The sequence below is a fragment of the Pterocles gutturalis genome, unplaced genomic scaffold, assembly GCF_000699245.1.
Source record: "Pterocles gutturalis isolate BGI_N339 unplaced genomic scaffold, ASM69924v1 scaffold7764, whole genome shotgun sequence".
Classification (NCBI taxonomy): domain Eukaryota; kingdom Metazoa; phylum Chordata; class Aves; order Pterocliformes; family Pteroclidae; genus Pterocles; species Pterocles gutturalis.
The window spans coordinates 1-13,843 of NW_010133118.1; the positions used below are offsets into that span (position 1 = coordinate 1).

Below are 13,843 nucleotides of genomic sequence, written 5' to 3' on the forward strand. Positions count from 1 at the left end.
CTGTGGGGGTAGAATGACGTGGAGGGAAGAGGTGGTGTCTGGAATATGGAGATATCCGTTATTGCTGTTTAACTGTCATATGAGCGCTCTAAATTCTTTCACTGCTCCCCCCCACCCTTTTTTTTGTTTGTTTTTGTTGTGTGCAAGTGTAGGAGAGTCCTTATTGACACGGGGGAGCCAGCTATTCCTGAGTATATTGGCTGTTTGAAGCAGGCACTGGCAGAGTTCAGCTCCTCTATTCAAGAAATTTTAGTGACACACTGGCATCGTGATCATACTGGTGGAATACCCGATATCTGCAAAAACATCCCGAACGGTAGGCCAGAGATTTCAGATATTGTTGAAAATGTTCGAGATGTGGCAAGGAAAAACTTAAGAGTGCTTCAGTGTAAATCAGCTGGATTATTCCTCTGGAGTCTCTGTATAAACTATGTGGAGTTTCCTGATACTGTTGCAGTGTGTAGAATGAGAGGAATGAATAATCTGAATGTGGTAGTTGTAGTACTACAGTTTTTCTTCAATATCAGTGCATACCTTCATAGTGAATTTTTCTTATTTGTGAATGATGAGAACTTAGATTACTGTCAGCAGTTTGCATGATATTAAGAGATGTGAGAAAAACCTCATACTTGTTTGTTTCTACATTGATGGTAATGACAACTTGACCATTATTTTCACTTGTGTAAAAACAATAAATAACTTAATCTCTGAAGAAGAAACATACATAGCTTTGAGATTCTTTCCAGCAGACCATTAGTAATTGCTGACAAATTCGTAGGCCTCAGATCATGAGGGGAAGAGGGTAGGGCAGTCTGGGGGTATATTCTGATCTAAAAATGTGTATTTCATGTAGATAAACAGTAAGAGGTGTTTCTGCTTTAGTATCCAGGAAGAGAATAAGCAGTATGGATAATGTGGTTTTTCTTGGCATTGTTGGACTTTGTCACACCCTTTGTCACAAGCTTTATCAGATCTTGTAAAGTTGCCAGGTGCTTATGTGCGAAAAAGCCTGAGCATTACTGGAAACAAAACTGATGTCTTTGTGAGAATGTTGGTCTAGTTGACCCACGAGCATGGTTATAAAGACTAGCAAGCGATATAAATACCTTTCTGGGTTGATATCCATAGCTGTTCCAGCCAAGGCTTTCACAGTTCATGTACAGTTCAGAATGACGGACGCTGAGGGAAGTTGCAGGTCAAAAAGCCTTCATCCAGACATAGGCAAGTGTTGAATGGTGCTTCTGTGAATCATAATGCAGAATGTGAGTGCAGATATCTTAGTGTTGTAGAAACTTGGGGGTTTGGGCTCTTGGTGAGTCAAGAAGGAACATTTGTAAAATATATATTTATTGACATTTCTTTATTAATTTAACTTGTGCTTTTTCATCTTCAAAATTGCTGCTGGTAGAGAGTACAGTATTCAGATTCAGTGACTTTCACTATTCAGTGTTTGTGGCTCTGGAATAAGGTTGCTTTATAAACATAAAGTACAGAGTTTCTTGTTCCTGGTTTTGTATTCACACAGTGTAATAATTAATAGCACTTGGTCAAAAAGTAGCCTTCGTGTGGAATTAGCTTTGTTAGTGACAAATTCAAAACATAATTTCCTTTGCTTTCTTTAAATAGATTCTGAATATCGCATCTCTAAGCTTCCTCGTGTCCCTCAGCGTGAAGAAATAATAGAAGGAGGACATAAATATCTTTATCTTAAAGAGGGAGATGTGATACAGACAGAGGGAGCGACACTCAGGTAAATGCTCATTTCTGCCAGTTTGCTGGATCACTTTTTTCTTCAGAATTCTGACACATATATGTATCTTAACTTCTAATGATTGGCAATTCATACATCTAATCTTTTCAGCTCTTATGCATATAGACTTCCTATCATGATCCAGCAGGGTATGTTTATATTAAAAAGTTGGTTTTATGAATGAGGATTATCAGGAATTAGGCTTTGGTTTTTGGCCTCAGCAGAGAATTAAGAACATTTCCCTTGAAAAAATATTTCCTCTGGGAAAATCAAATAGGATTTTACATACTTTCTCATCATACTTAGATAAGTAGTTAATATTACAATTTATGCTTCTGGAGAAGTTTATGGTAGTTTGAATCAATTATTTAACATGTCTTTCTTCTCACCTTAAAAATATTGGAGTAATGCAGCCAAACTTTGTGCTTGGTTAAAAACAGGTATTCTCACCTGGTTAATTCTGCAAGCACTTTAAGGGTACTCTTAGATCCACCGGTAGTTCCAAAATAGCAGTATCTGCATGTTAAATTTTGGTTAGCAACCTTCAAGTTTTCAAGGTGGGCTAGGCATCGTTGGGTTCTTTTCCATTTGTTTCCCATGTTAGTGGTTAAGCTTCCTGGTAAAGTTTAATCAGGAACTGGAGGATACCACTTCCTACAAGTGCAAGATGCAACCCATCAAGTTGATTTTTATGTTGCCTCTGCAGGGCGATGGATTATCTGCTTTCTGCTGAACTCGGTGTTCAGTGAGAGCTGGAAGTCATTGCATCAGATGGTGCAGTGCTTGTGCCCTCCCAGCCCTGCACTCACGTGGCTGGGTGCTGTGCAGCATTGGCCTGTACACCATGCTTGGCACCAGCTCTGTCAGTTCCTGATCACTGCTTTGATGCATCTGCCATTAACAAGAATATTGTGACCTTCAGCAGTGATGCTGGTTTGAGTTGTGTGCTTTTAGCTTGCACCGGCCTCAGCGTGAGGCTTTCTGCCTTTCAAAAATCTTGCTGGAAGGATACCGCAGTGTAGCTCCTTAGCAGCTCAGGTTATTATATACGTATCAGCTGTCTGTTCACCCTTTACTGCATTCTAATGCAGTATTAATTCAAGCTGTGGGGTCCTAAATCCTTACCATTCAGATGTTTAATGACCTGTGCATAGAACGGCTAAGAGACCATGATTCCTTGTTGTATTTGACAGCCCTGCTCCAGTGTGTCATGGGGCTTTCAGGGAAAAAAATTTTCAGGAGGCAGAAGTTTATCTGGGTTGGGTCCAGAAGTTTATAGTTAATTTCTGAAAGAATTGGCAACATCATCCTTATCCTCTTCTACAAAATGCAAGCTGTATGCCAGGAACTTCACACATTTCAATCTGGAAATAACCTGTCAATTTTTATTTTTTAATGTTTTTTAGTAAAGCCCTCTGTAACACAAATTCTACATGACTAGCCAGCTCCCTTAATGCACTTTTATTATGATGTGTCATGTAAGTAAAAGCATGTTAGAGATGATGATCTGTGTCCTCTACATGGTATAAGAAAATGGACTGGGATTAGACAAAGTGATACCCTGTTTACATCGACATTTCAAACTTTTTTGGTCTGCTTTTTTCTGGTTCTTGTGGGCTTCTTTTTAAGTGTATGTTTTTATCATTATTTGTTCCTAGCTTCTGAAATGAAGCATATATGCTGTATGAAAAATTTACGCTTTTTTGTTTTTGTTCTTTAAACAGAGTGTTGTATACACCTGGACATACTGATGATCATATGGTTTTATATCTAGAAGAAGAAAATGCTGTATTTTCCGGTGACTGTATTTTAGGGGAAGGAACAACAGTAATTGAAGACCTGTATGATTACATGAAAACTTTGAAAAGGTTGTTACAAATGAACCTAGATTTAATATATCCCGGTAAGTGGTTCTATTTTTAACTGCTCTGTTTTCTTATATATATTTTACATATCTCCTCTAAGAATTTGAGAACTCTTACTACAATCAAACACTATTACTAATGTAGCAGTTCAAGTTCATTGCTTAATATATGTCCGGTGTGCTAAGCTGAGATGACTTTATGGCATGGTGGCTTGCAAGACTTGAAAATTTCTCAGTGATAGATATCTCTCCTTCCTGAGATTTCTCCATTTGAGAGTGAATCTTGTGCTTCTGTGACAAAAGCCTGCAGAGGCCAGAATCTCCCACTGTTGGAATCACACAGCAAATTTGGTTTTCTTATATTACTCTATCCATGCATCTTAATGTTACCCTGGAAGAAAAAAATATTAATTGTTCTTTTGGTCCTTTGCATCCCACATACACTGCTAATGTAAGTAACCTAGTAATGTTTTTTGAGAGAGATGTCTGTCCTTTGCAGCACAGGTTAATCACAAATTCATCTTTGAAAGCTGCAGAACTGTCTTAGTTAATAACTTACCTTAAATTTGAACAAGAGCCAGGAGGTCAAACATAATTCTAAAAATAAGTTGCCGATTCATGCAGTCTATGAGTTTGTTTTTATTTCCTCTGTCTCCCCCAAACCTTGGGAATGCATTTACTTTTCATGTACACCACATGTTGATTAGACAAGACTGGATTTTAAGAATCCATTATGTAACTGAGGTTTAAGCTCCTCATTTGCTTTTTCAGAGCTACATCTCAGGATTTTTTCTGACTTTTACTATTTCATCTTCTTCAGCTTGTCATTCTGAGTGACTGTCTTTACATTCTCAGTTCTGTCTTCCTCCACTAACCATCTACGTTTAGCCTACATAACCAAGTCTCTTTTGTGTTCATTCTTAAAATATGCTTCTTTTGAAGTAGGGGTTCTTTAAGTGCTTTAAGATCTAAGCATAAAAATACTATTTAAGAAAAATATAATTATAGATATTCCATGGATATGGAGGCTGACATAGACAGAAACAGTGGTTTACTCACAGTTATTGACTTAACTACTGGTGAAACTAAGAATATTTTAGCCTCCAGAATGTCAATCTATTGATCAATCAAGTGTTCTACTTTCTTTCTTAAATGCCTGCAAAACACTCTGTTCCTCTAATTGAATTTCTGCCTTCCAAAACCCCATATATGCCACATTCTATTGGGTTTATCAATTTTATCTGTTGTATTTCATTCTCTCCTTAATCATTACTTATCTAGACTACACATTGACCAAGGTTGAATATTTGTGCCATTTATCTGTAACTGTTTGCTAAGCTGTACTTGCAATTAGGAAGCCAGTCGGATATTATGCATTTTCAGTGATGAGCAGCTAAGTATTGAGATGGTTTGGAGCTAGCTTTCTTTTTTTATCCACACATCACAAAATGTATTTGCAATTGCATAAAAGATAACAATTGCCCAATCAGAACAATTATAGCAGAAGGTAGTTTGCTTTACCAATACACTCTATATAAGCTCAGTACTTTGACTTTATTGCAGTTTTAGGTCTTCATAATTCTTGAACTGCTCCTGTGTTCCCCATCCATGCTTTAGCACTCATGTTGCAGCCTCAGCATTAGATGTAGGGGAGCATGAATTTTTGTAACAAGCTGCCTGCTGGCTAGGTGTGAGTCACTGAATTTTGCTAATCCTTCCCCTTCCATGTTTCGTTTTTAATATAATGTGGAAATGACTTCAGGCAGAATACTCATGACAGTCTGTTTACAGACGATAGTTGAGGAGAAGAATCCTTGGGAACGGAAAAGGGCGTTTTAGCCAGCAGAGGGCTCCCCAGCCTGTAATAACAAACGATGTGCCTTGATAATCTGGAAAAAAATGGCACTGGAGTTAGGAATCCGTGCAAGATTTCATGAGCCAATTATTTTCTTCAGTTCTATCCTTTGTGCTTTAATTTCTCATGTGTAAAGTAAGAGAATCTATATTACTTCACAGGGTGTTACAAGAACAAAAACTTACTGTTCCTGATCATCCGGGCTGTACAGAGGTCTGAAATGACATTAAGCTGTCTAATATAAAATCTGAAATATCAGCAAAACGGTCATATTTTGCAAGATCTATTTCACATGCACAGAAATATTTTACATTTATTCAGATTTCAATTTACTTATTGATGGAAGTTAACAGTGTTGCTGTCACTGAAAAATTATGGATAGGAAAGATCCACATCTGGATTTAGTTCCAAGCTTTCTGACATAATTTTAGTGTATGTATATCCATACATAATGGCTGTGATTCAGATGATGTAATGGATATGAAATGCCTTTAACTTTGCAAAATGTGGGTTCCATTCCAGGTACTGACATTGGTCTTGTAGTCTCAAGTCAATTAAATCGCTTGGAAGAGCTGGGACTGGTTTTAAGACTTGTGATTCCATGTGCAGGCCTTAATTTTGAATACTTTAATGTGACTTCTGACATTAGAGAATGCAAGAGAATCGGCAGTTACCATTATAGTCTCTGTTCTGTATGTCTTAATGTTTTTTTTTCTAAATTTAAACTTTTGTCTTTATAAATGTTAAAAAGTTGTCTAGAGATACTGTTATATTTGTAATTTATTTTGTAGGGAACAATGGCTTCAGATTAAGTATGTTTGAAATCATTAAATATAAGTACATATGACAGTATAGTTTTCTATTTACACATCTGTTATACATAAAAATATAGATTTTTACATATATATTTGTATTACTATCTTTACACAAGGTAGGCTTCAATGTATATTTAGTCATTTCAAATCTGCTGAAGTGAGTGTATAAGTTGAGATATGCATAAATATTTTGACTTGCTGAAGGACAGATTTCTTTAACACTTTTTTTATTTCACAAACATTCAAAACAGGAAAAATTAGTTGCTCTTTTTCTATGAGCTGCTTGTCCTCAGGCAAAATAAGCTCTAATTTTAAAAGCCTTAAAACTAAAAAAGCGTTTAGTCAGTTAACCCAAAAATACAGGTGAAAAATACAATTTTTTTTTAAAAAAGAGTCAGAGAACCTCAAAAGAAACTGTCTGTTTTGGATGATACCCAGTAACTTCTAAAATAAAGCTATTTTTTAACAGTAGTTTCTGTTCTACTGGTTTTATAAATTGCTTGGAGTTTAGTCTGGCAGAGCTGCAAGTTGCTGCTGCTACTTCAGGTGAAGTATACAGGCAAAGAAATAGGAAACCTTGCTATAAGAAGCATGTGACAAATATTCATGCAAGTAAATTTCTCTGTAGGTAAAACATTAATTTCTGTACATGTAACTCATGCCTGAAAAATATTTTAATTTCATCTGTCATTTTAGTGTATCTTGATTTGATTTTTCCACAAGGTTAGTGCTTTACCAATTAAGCCTTTTTCTAATTTGATTCAAAGACCTTTCAGTAAGTTGAACATTTCTGATCTGCCACGATAAGTCCAGGAAGAAACACGTGTGTGTTAACCAGCCAGACACAAACCGAACCACATATAACCTTCCTTGTGCATTGCTTACTCCTGCCCTGACACGTTCAGATTGGCTCACTGATTTGCCGTGTTGATTTTTTTGATCATACTTATGAAAGTATGTTCTTAGGGGAATAAAGTACAGCGTGTGAGTGAGTTTTGAAGATCTGTCCTGGAAAATTTATCTGTCACAATTAAAGATGTTACTTCTCTCACCTCTGTGTTTGCTGGATAGCCCTACAGCAGGACAGGAGTACAAGTCCTTTGCCTCAGCCGCTACTTTGCAAAGACCAGTATCAGTTTAAATCATCAGTAGCATATCCTTTGGGGAGAGTGAGGCAGGCAGCCAGAGGTGATATAATAATCTGAATCTCATCTTTCAAATCTGTTAAACAGTGAACTCTTTTTTTTTTTTTTTTTAAATAGCCTAAAGTAGTCTTTCCTTGCTTTCTTTATTCTGTCTGAAGTTTTCCCTTTCCCCATTCAGACTTTTCAGATCCTAATTCTTCCTTTCCATCTTAATGCTTTTCAATTGCAGACTGTGATGCAGACATTCAAACTTAATTTTAGCCAATTTATATGCAAAAAAAACCAAAAAAAAACCCCAAAAAAACCAAACCCAAACAAAAAAACATGCAAAGAGTGTCTTACAATTTAACATCAAGGATATTCTGACAGGGTGGTATGTACAGGTGCTGCTCCCTTTTTATGACTTTTAAGTCTACCAGAATTTACATAAGAATGATTCAATTATTCAGTAGCATACTTAATTGCAAATTTAAGTAATAGCTCTGTACATGTGTTTTGATTTAGGTCATGGCCCAGTAGTGCGTGACACGAATGCTAGAATCCAAGGCTATATTTCTCACCGAATGGCACGGGAACAACAAATTCTAAATGTTTTCCAGAATAATGCTGGAAAATCATATACATCCTCGGAGCTTGTAAAGATAGTATACAAGGTAATTGTTGATTAAAAGTTTTTAGATCAAACTAAAGAAAATTGAGATTATGTTCATAAAATTGTGTGTAACTGTTTTACGTATTTGAGTGAAGACCATGGTGGCTTTTTAAGAGAGGGGAAGGAAAAAAAAAAAGAAAATAATTCTGCTTGCTCAGAATTCATATATGGCTGTGCATTTAAATTGTATTGTTTGAGCAGTTCCTTGGAGTGGGGACCAGATGATTCTTACAAGCTTTTTATTTCACTACCTAGATGTTCCTAAGCACCATTTCATAGGACCAAGCAAAAATAAAGTTGTAGTGCTTGGTTCTAAGTGAAAAGTATGAGATGGCAGTTAATTTTTGGTCTCTTAAAGTGTATTTGTAGTTTCCTGAAAGATTGGTTAAAACTTCTAGTTCCCGATTTATCAGTCTGCAAGAAGATGCAGGTGAACTGCAATTTGACAGATGGATATTCCACTCAGAATCTGGGTGGCTTGTGTGTGTCATTAGACAGGCATAAGAGTACTTTTTTACTACTTCATCGTTCTTTGTGTAGCCTCAGTAACTTGCTCATGTGGTATGGGGGTTACCCCTCCTAGCAAGTAGAGATCAAAGAGATACATCATTTGCTTCAGAGGAAGATGTCAAAGCTGCTAGTGGCTATGGTTTGTGAACAGGTCTGCAACAGCTTCACAACTCATTTTTCATGTTTCTGCTGATCCCCACTTTACAAAAGAATGACTACATCACATTGAACATTTTGCAATGCTGATGTACTGTTACCTGTGGCTGTTTACCTCCTGCAGTTTCCTTGCCTGTTTTTTAAGTATACAACCACTCACATTTCTATAAATCACAAACCACTTGTCCTGTCACTATATGATAAGACTTTTCTCAGTACCACTAAAGCTTTCATATTAAAAGAAAAATATGCCTTTCCTGCATGATTCGTGTTATTTGGAGAACTTTCTAATTTTCAAAAAGGCAGCTTTACTTTTAGGAAGATAGTGCTGGGTTGGGGGATTTTGAGAAATGTTTGTTTTTTACCTAATGAGCATTGGAAAATTTTAGGGACATTTTACCCTCCAGAAGCTGTTGTTTTTTGAAATTGTTTACTCATTTACTTATACTAATTGTTAAAGTATATTTAAACCCATGCAAATATTGTCATGGAATAGAAGTAATAGGTATCTGTGGAGAAATGCATTTCTAAATTTGTCTTTAAAAATGCTGACAAACCAGTGCAGAGCGAGCTCAGAAGAGTAGTCTTCTTAGTGCTGGTGAAAGTTTGCATAATACAAATGGATAATGCAATAAATGAGCAAAGTAAACAAAAATGTGTTATTAGGCTACTAGTTTAACTGGTGTAAACTCGATTTACTCATTTGTTGTCATTATATAACTGACTGTTCAACATGGCAATTCAGAAGAGAAAAATCTATGTTAATAAACCATGAGTTCCGTATATAGAAAAAATATTTGGGAGATGTTTAAACAAATACAGAATGCATATTTGTATTCCCATCAGGAGATCCCTGAAAATTTACTTCTAGCAGCAGAAAATAACCTCCTAGTCCACTTGAAGAAGTTGGAAAAAGAAGGAAAAGTGTGTAAGTTGTGGATGGAGGGGTGGAAGGAGGGTTATTTACATTTTTATTTTCTGTGTACTGTTTCTTATTGTATTTTAGTGCGTTATGCCCTGGGAAAAAAAAAAACAAACCTGCAATTAATTGCAGTAGCTGTCCTTCAGACAACTTGAAGTAGGGTTATAAACAAAAAAACCTATGCTTATACAGTATTTCCAAACTTCTAGAAAATATTTGATAAAGTATTTGTGACATGCTTAGAGCACAGGTTACCGCAATGCATATACCTTTAAATTTCGATTTAAAACATACTGTAGAATATGTTGTTAATGCTAGCACTTAGACCTTTGTGTATTTTCTGAAATTCATACCTACATATGCATGTACAGAGCATTTTATGGGATTACATTTTACGTTCCTGCCTTTCCTAAATGCATATTGTTGTATGGATGTTTTATAGAGGTGGTTAAAATTACACAGTAAATTTTTACAATTTCTGATTAGTACAGTACTTAAGTAGAGCAACTATATTTAGTTTACTGTTTTTACATTTTGCCTTCACTTTTAGTGAACAAGGTGAACTATTCTATTTCTGTAGTGGCATATGCATTTGGAAACATTATTCAGCCAGAAGCTAAGGAAAATATTTCTTTCTGTACGTTGCATAACTGCACCCAGGACTGTCTACTTATAAGTGAATAATTACAGGAATATTTAAAACTCTTTCAAATTTTCAGCATTTACCAGCCTGAATAACAACATAAAATTAGTGTATTTTTTCCAACTCAGACCTTTTGTTTATTTTAATTATAAATCAACTACTAGATCCTAATTGAACAACTGAGACAATTTTTGTAATAATAACAAGCTGCTTTTTATTCAAAGAAAATGGACTAGAGTCACATGAATACGGTCATTACTGAAGTTCAGGAAATGTCTTAAAGCGTATTTTGTGCAGAATACCATGGAAGCTTACCAACGTGATACTTACTGTACGTTTTTTCTAAATGTGATCTCAATTCTTGGTCATTAACATAAATTATGGACCTACACATTTTTCCAGTTTGGCTCCACTAAATTCCTCTGGGCAATCAGATGCTATTGACTATTTATTCCTTCCTTTTCACTGCCAAAGTATCTCAAGCAACAACATTTTCTGTTTGGATGAAGTAGTGGATAAATTAATGTTCTCTTTAAAGATAGACCTTTCAGTCCTCTGTACAAAAGACTGTGTGTATGCATCTTAAATGTCCAGGAATTAATTTGTCTGAGTAGGCTTTCATCTTTTGAGCCAGGTTTTTTATTGGGTTGTTGGTTTGGTTTTGGTTTTTTTACCAAAACACCCTTTTCATGCTTACTGTGCAAAAATAGCTCAGCTTTCCTCAGAAATCACCTTTGATTTTTAAGAGACAGGAGATACAGAGCTTCAGTCAGATACCTGTTCATGAAGTGGCAACTACTTAAAATTATTAGAAAGCTCAAATAACTAGAGGAGATACTAATCAGAAGAATTGTTGTGACTCTCCTGCTCCAGTTGGAGGTCCTTGGTGCAGCTGTGTGCTGCTGCTTTCCACAAAGCACAAGAAGTGCCCTTTAAAGTATCTTCAGTTTGTGTTCACAGAGGAGGAGGAGGAAAGCAGTCTCATCAGAACACTTGAGGCTTTTCTGTGCTGATCTCTGCAGTGTGGAAACAGTTGCTAAATTTTTAAATACACGCTTAGACCCAGACCTATGATAAACACTTAACATCGTGTTACTTTAGTCAGTTTTTCAGTTCAAATTAAGGACATCTGTTAAGGAAAATTGTTTCTTTTACTTGTTCATTTGGTTTTAATACAGTGTCCTTTCCACATAGCCTAAGTGGCAGTATTTCAAGTTTTGTTCTCATTATGGAAGACTTGAGTTGCAGTCATAACTCTTGTCTGCTTAATTTTCAATAAATATCTTTCCAAAGAAGCATGTTGTCTGTATCAGTGAGGAATGTGACAGGCATATTAGGATGTTACAGGAGAGCTACTCTGTGTAAATTAGGGCCATATGCTGGCTGCTGCGGTTATTAATTCACCACTTCATTCTAGGGATTGCAGTTTATGTTGGTACATAACTTTGATAACTTCAGTTAAGAGTGATACTACCTTTACAGATTTGCTTTCTCACTTAAAACAGAAAAATAAGGTCTTGTATACAGGCGCATGGCACAATATGTGCATGTAAGCTTTCTCTCATGTTTGGATATAAATATCTTGGTCATTGTTTCACATTTTTAAAAAAAATTGATGAAGAGAGAAATAATTTGACTGTTCTTAATTTAGCAGCACAGGGTTTTTTTCCTCTAAAGTTCATAAATTTCAGAAAATGCAACAAGTGCTCTGCTACCTCAAATTTCTTAATATCTAGAAGATTTACTATTCTAATAACTGTAGAATTATTAAACCCTTTTTTAATAGGTTTATTTTGCTAGGTTACATTGTGAAACAGTTAATGTTTATCACCTTCCATTAAAACTCAAAGCTGGTATGAACAAAAGTATTCCAATAATTTTAATAAAAAATTACGTGTACAGACATCCATATGCATGTATGGGTTAAGTTTGAGATAGTCGAATGTTTATATATAGCATCTAGGTGTTAGTTTGTGACTAATTTGGTCTTTTTTTTTTCTTAGCAGTACATGAGGCATCTCCCAACGTCAGATGGAAAAACAATTTATAAGTTATGCAAGATTGTTCAATAATATTTTTAATCTGCACAGTTGCTGCATGAAAAAATATTAATTATGAGCTCAGATGATATGTAAAATAAAAACTAATTCTTTTTTTTTTTTTAAAAAGCAGTAACACAATTTTAAAGCAGTGTCAGTTAACTAATGTTTTTTGTATTCTACTGTATGGGAATTTTAAAAATAACCTGATAGGTACTGAGTTAATAAAATGGAATGAGTGTGAAGAACGGAGTATTACCTCTGTTGTAAAATACCCAGCTTTATAATTCATGGCAGAAGACAAATATCAAGGTCTTATAAACGTAATATTACAATATTAGAAAGCAATATTATAAACTTAGTAAATCAGATATATAAAAAAATCTCTAGTCAAAATAAAAGATATTATTCTAAACCTGTTTTCATTTGCTTGTGCTTTTCAAAAAGTGATTTTCTATTAAGTTATCTGTACATTCTGAAAACCAAGTTATTTTTGTTAACAGGTGTAAATACTTGGTTTTATATTCCTTTTTTAATTTAGCTGCCTGTGCACAACTTTTCTGGTTGCTCACTGCAGTAGGTGTTAACAAACACTGAAAGTAATTAGAGACTACTCTTGTTTTCTGATGAAAACACCATTCCTATGGAATTCATTCAAAGGATTCATAAATTCTAACTAATGACTGTCAAAAAATGCACAGAGTTGGAGCAGACTCTTAGTTCTTTATCTCACAAGATTCTGCAAGAATGTGATTAAAAAGCTGTGTAAATTGAGATTTGTATTACACACCATATGAAGTTAAGTTTGTCACTTTATAACAAGCTTCAAGTTTTGCTGTTAAATCCATTTAAACTACAAATATTTTAACTAAAGATTGTATTTGGCTGTAAAATACTGTATAGTCTATTAAAATACAATGTTTGAAGATTAAACTCCAAGTTCAGTTCTTTGTGTAAACTTTCAGAATAGTGTATAAATTGTTGCATTACTTTGTGTATTCAAAGTGTGTGAAGTTTTTATGATAGATACACTCCTTTTAATGCTGGTTCCACCTTAAAAAAAAAAAAATAATCCGATATGAGATGTTTAAAAGTACTAAAGACAATTATAGGTCTTTGAAAGTCCTTGAAAACCTTTCACTGTTCAGTCCTGTACCTTCACTTGTGAAACGTGCATATGTTTGGGTATTTAAGGCATGTGTTAATAATTGTCATTGTTTTATGAAGTTGATGGCATTTGTTCTGATCAGATGAGACAAATCCAATATAAAAATAGTCACACAAACAGCAACCCAAAACTGAAATCATATTCTGAAGTAGTAACCAGACCCCCAAAGAGGGGAAATAATAACTTCCTGGTCTATAAAATGAGGCTTTTTGCAAACTTCATTGATCTGTTTTTTTGGCCACATCATGACTCTTGCTCACTTTTAACTTTCTGTGCAGTGCCATTTTGGGGTCTTTTTCAGGTCTCCTAGTTTTTCTTCCTTTT

The 13,843-nt window shown here is 35.1% G+C and overlaps 1 protein-coding gene across 1 annotated transcript; it reads left to right on the forward strand.

Annotated features, from left to right (window-relative positions):
* Positions 1–152: 152 nt before the first annotated feature.
* Positions 153–12,476, forward strand: LACTB2 (lactamase, beta 2; the record flags this gene model as incomplete). The annotated part of the gene is made up of 6 exons (XM_010081101.1): positions 153–316; positions 1,627–1,750; positions 3,475–3,653; positions 7,934–8,082; positions 9,594–9,675; positions 12,319–12,476. Coding segments are annotated over 6 exons (742 nt in total), but the record flags the coding sequence as incomplete, so codon positions are not given.
* Positions 12,477–13,843: the final 1,367 nt, after the last annotated feature.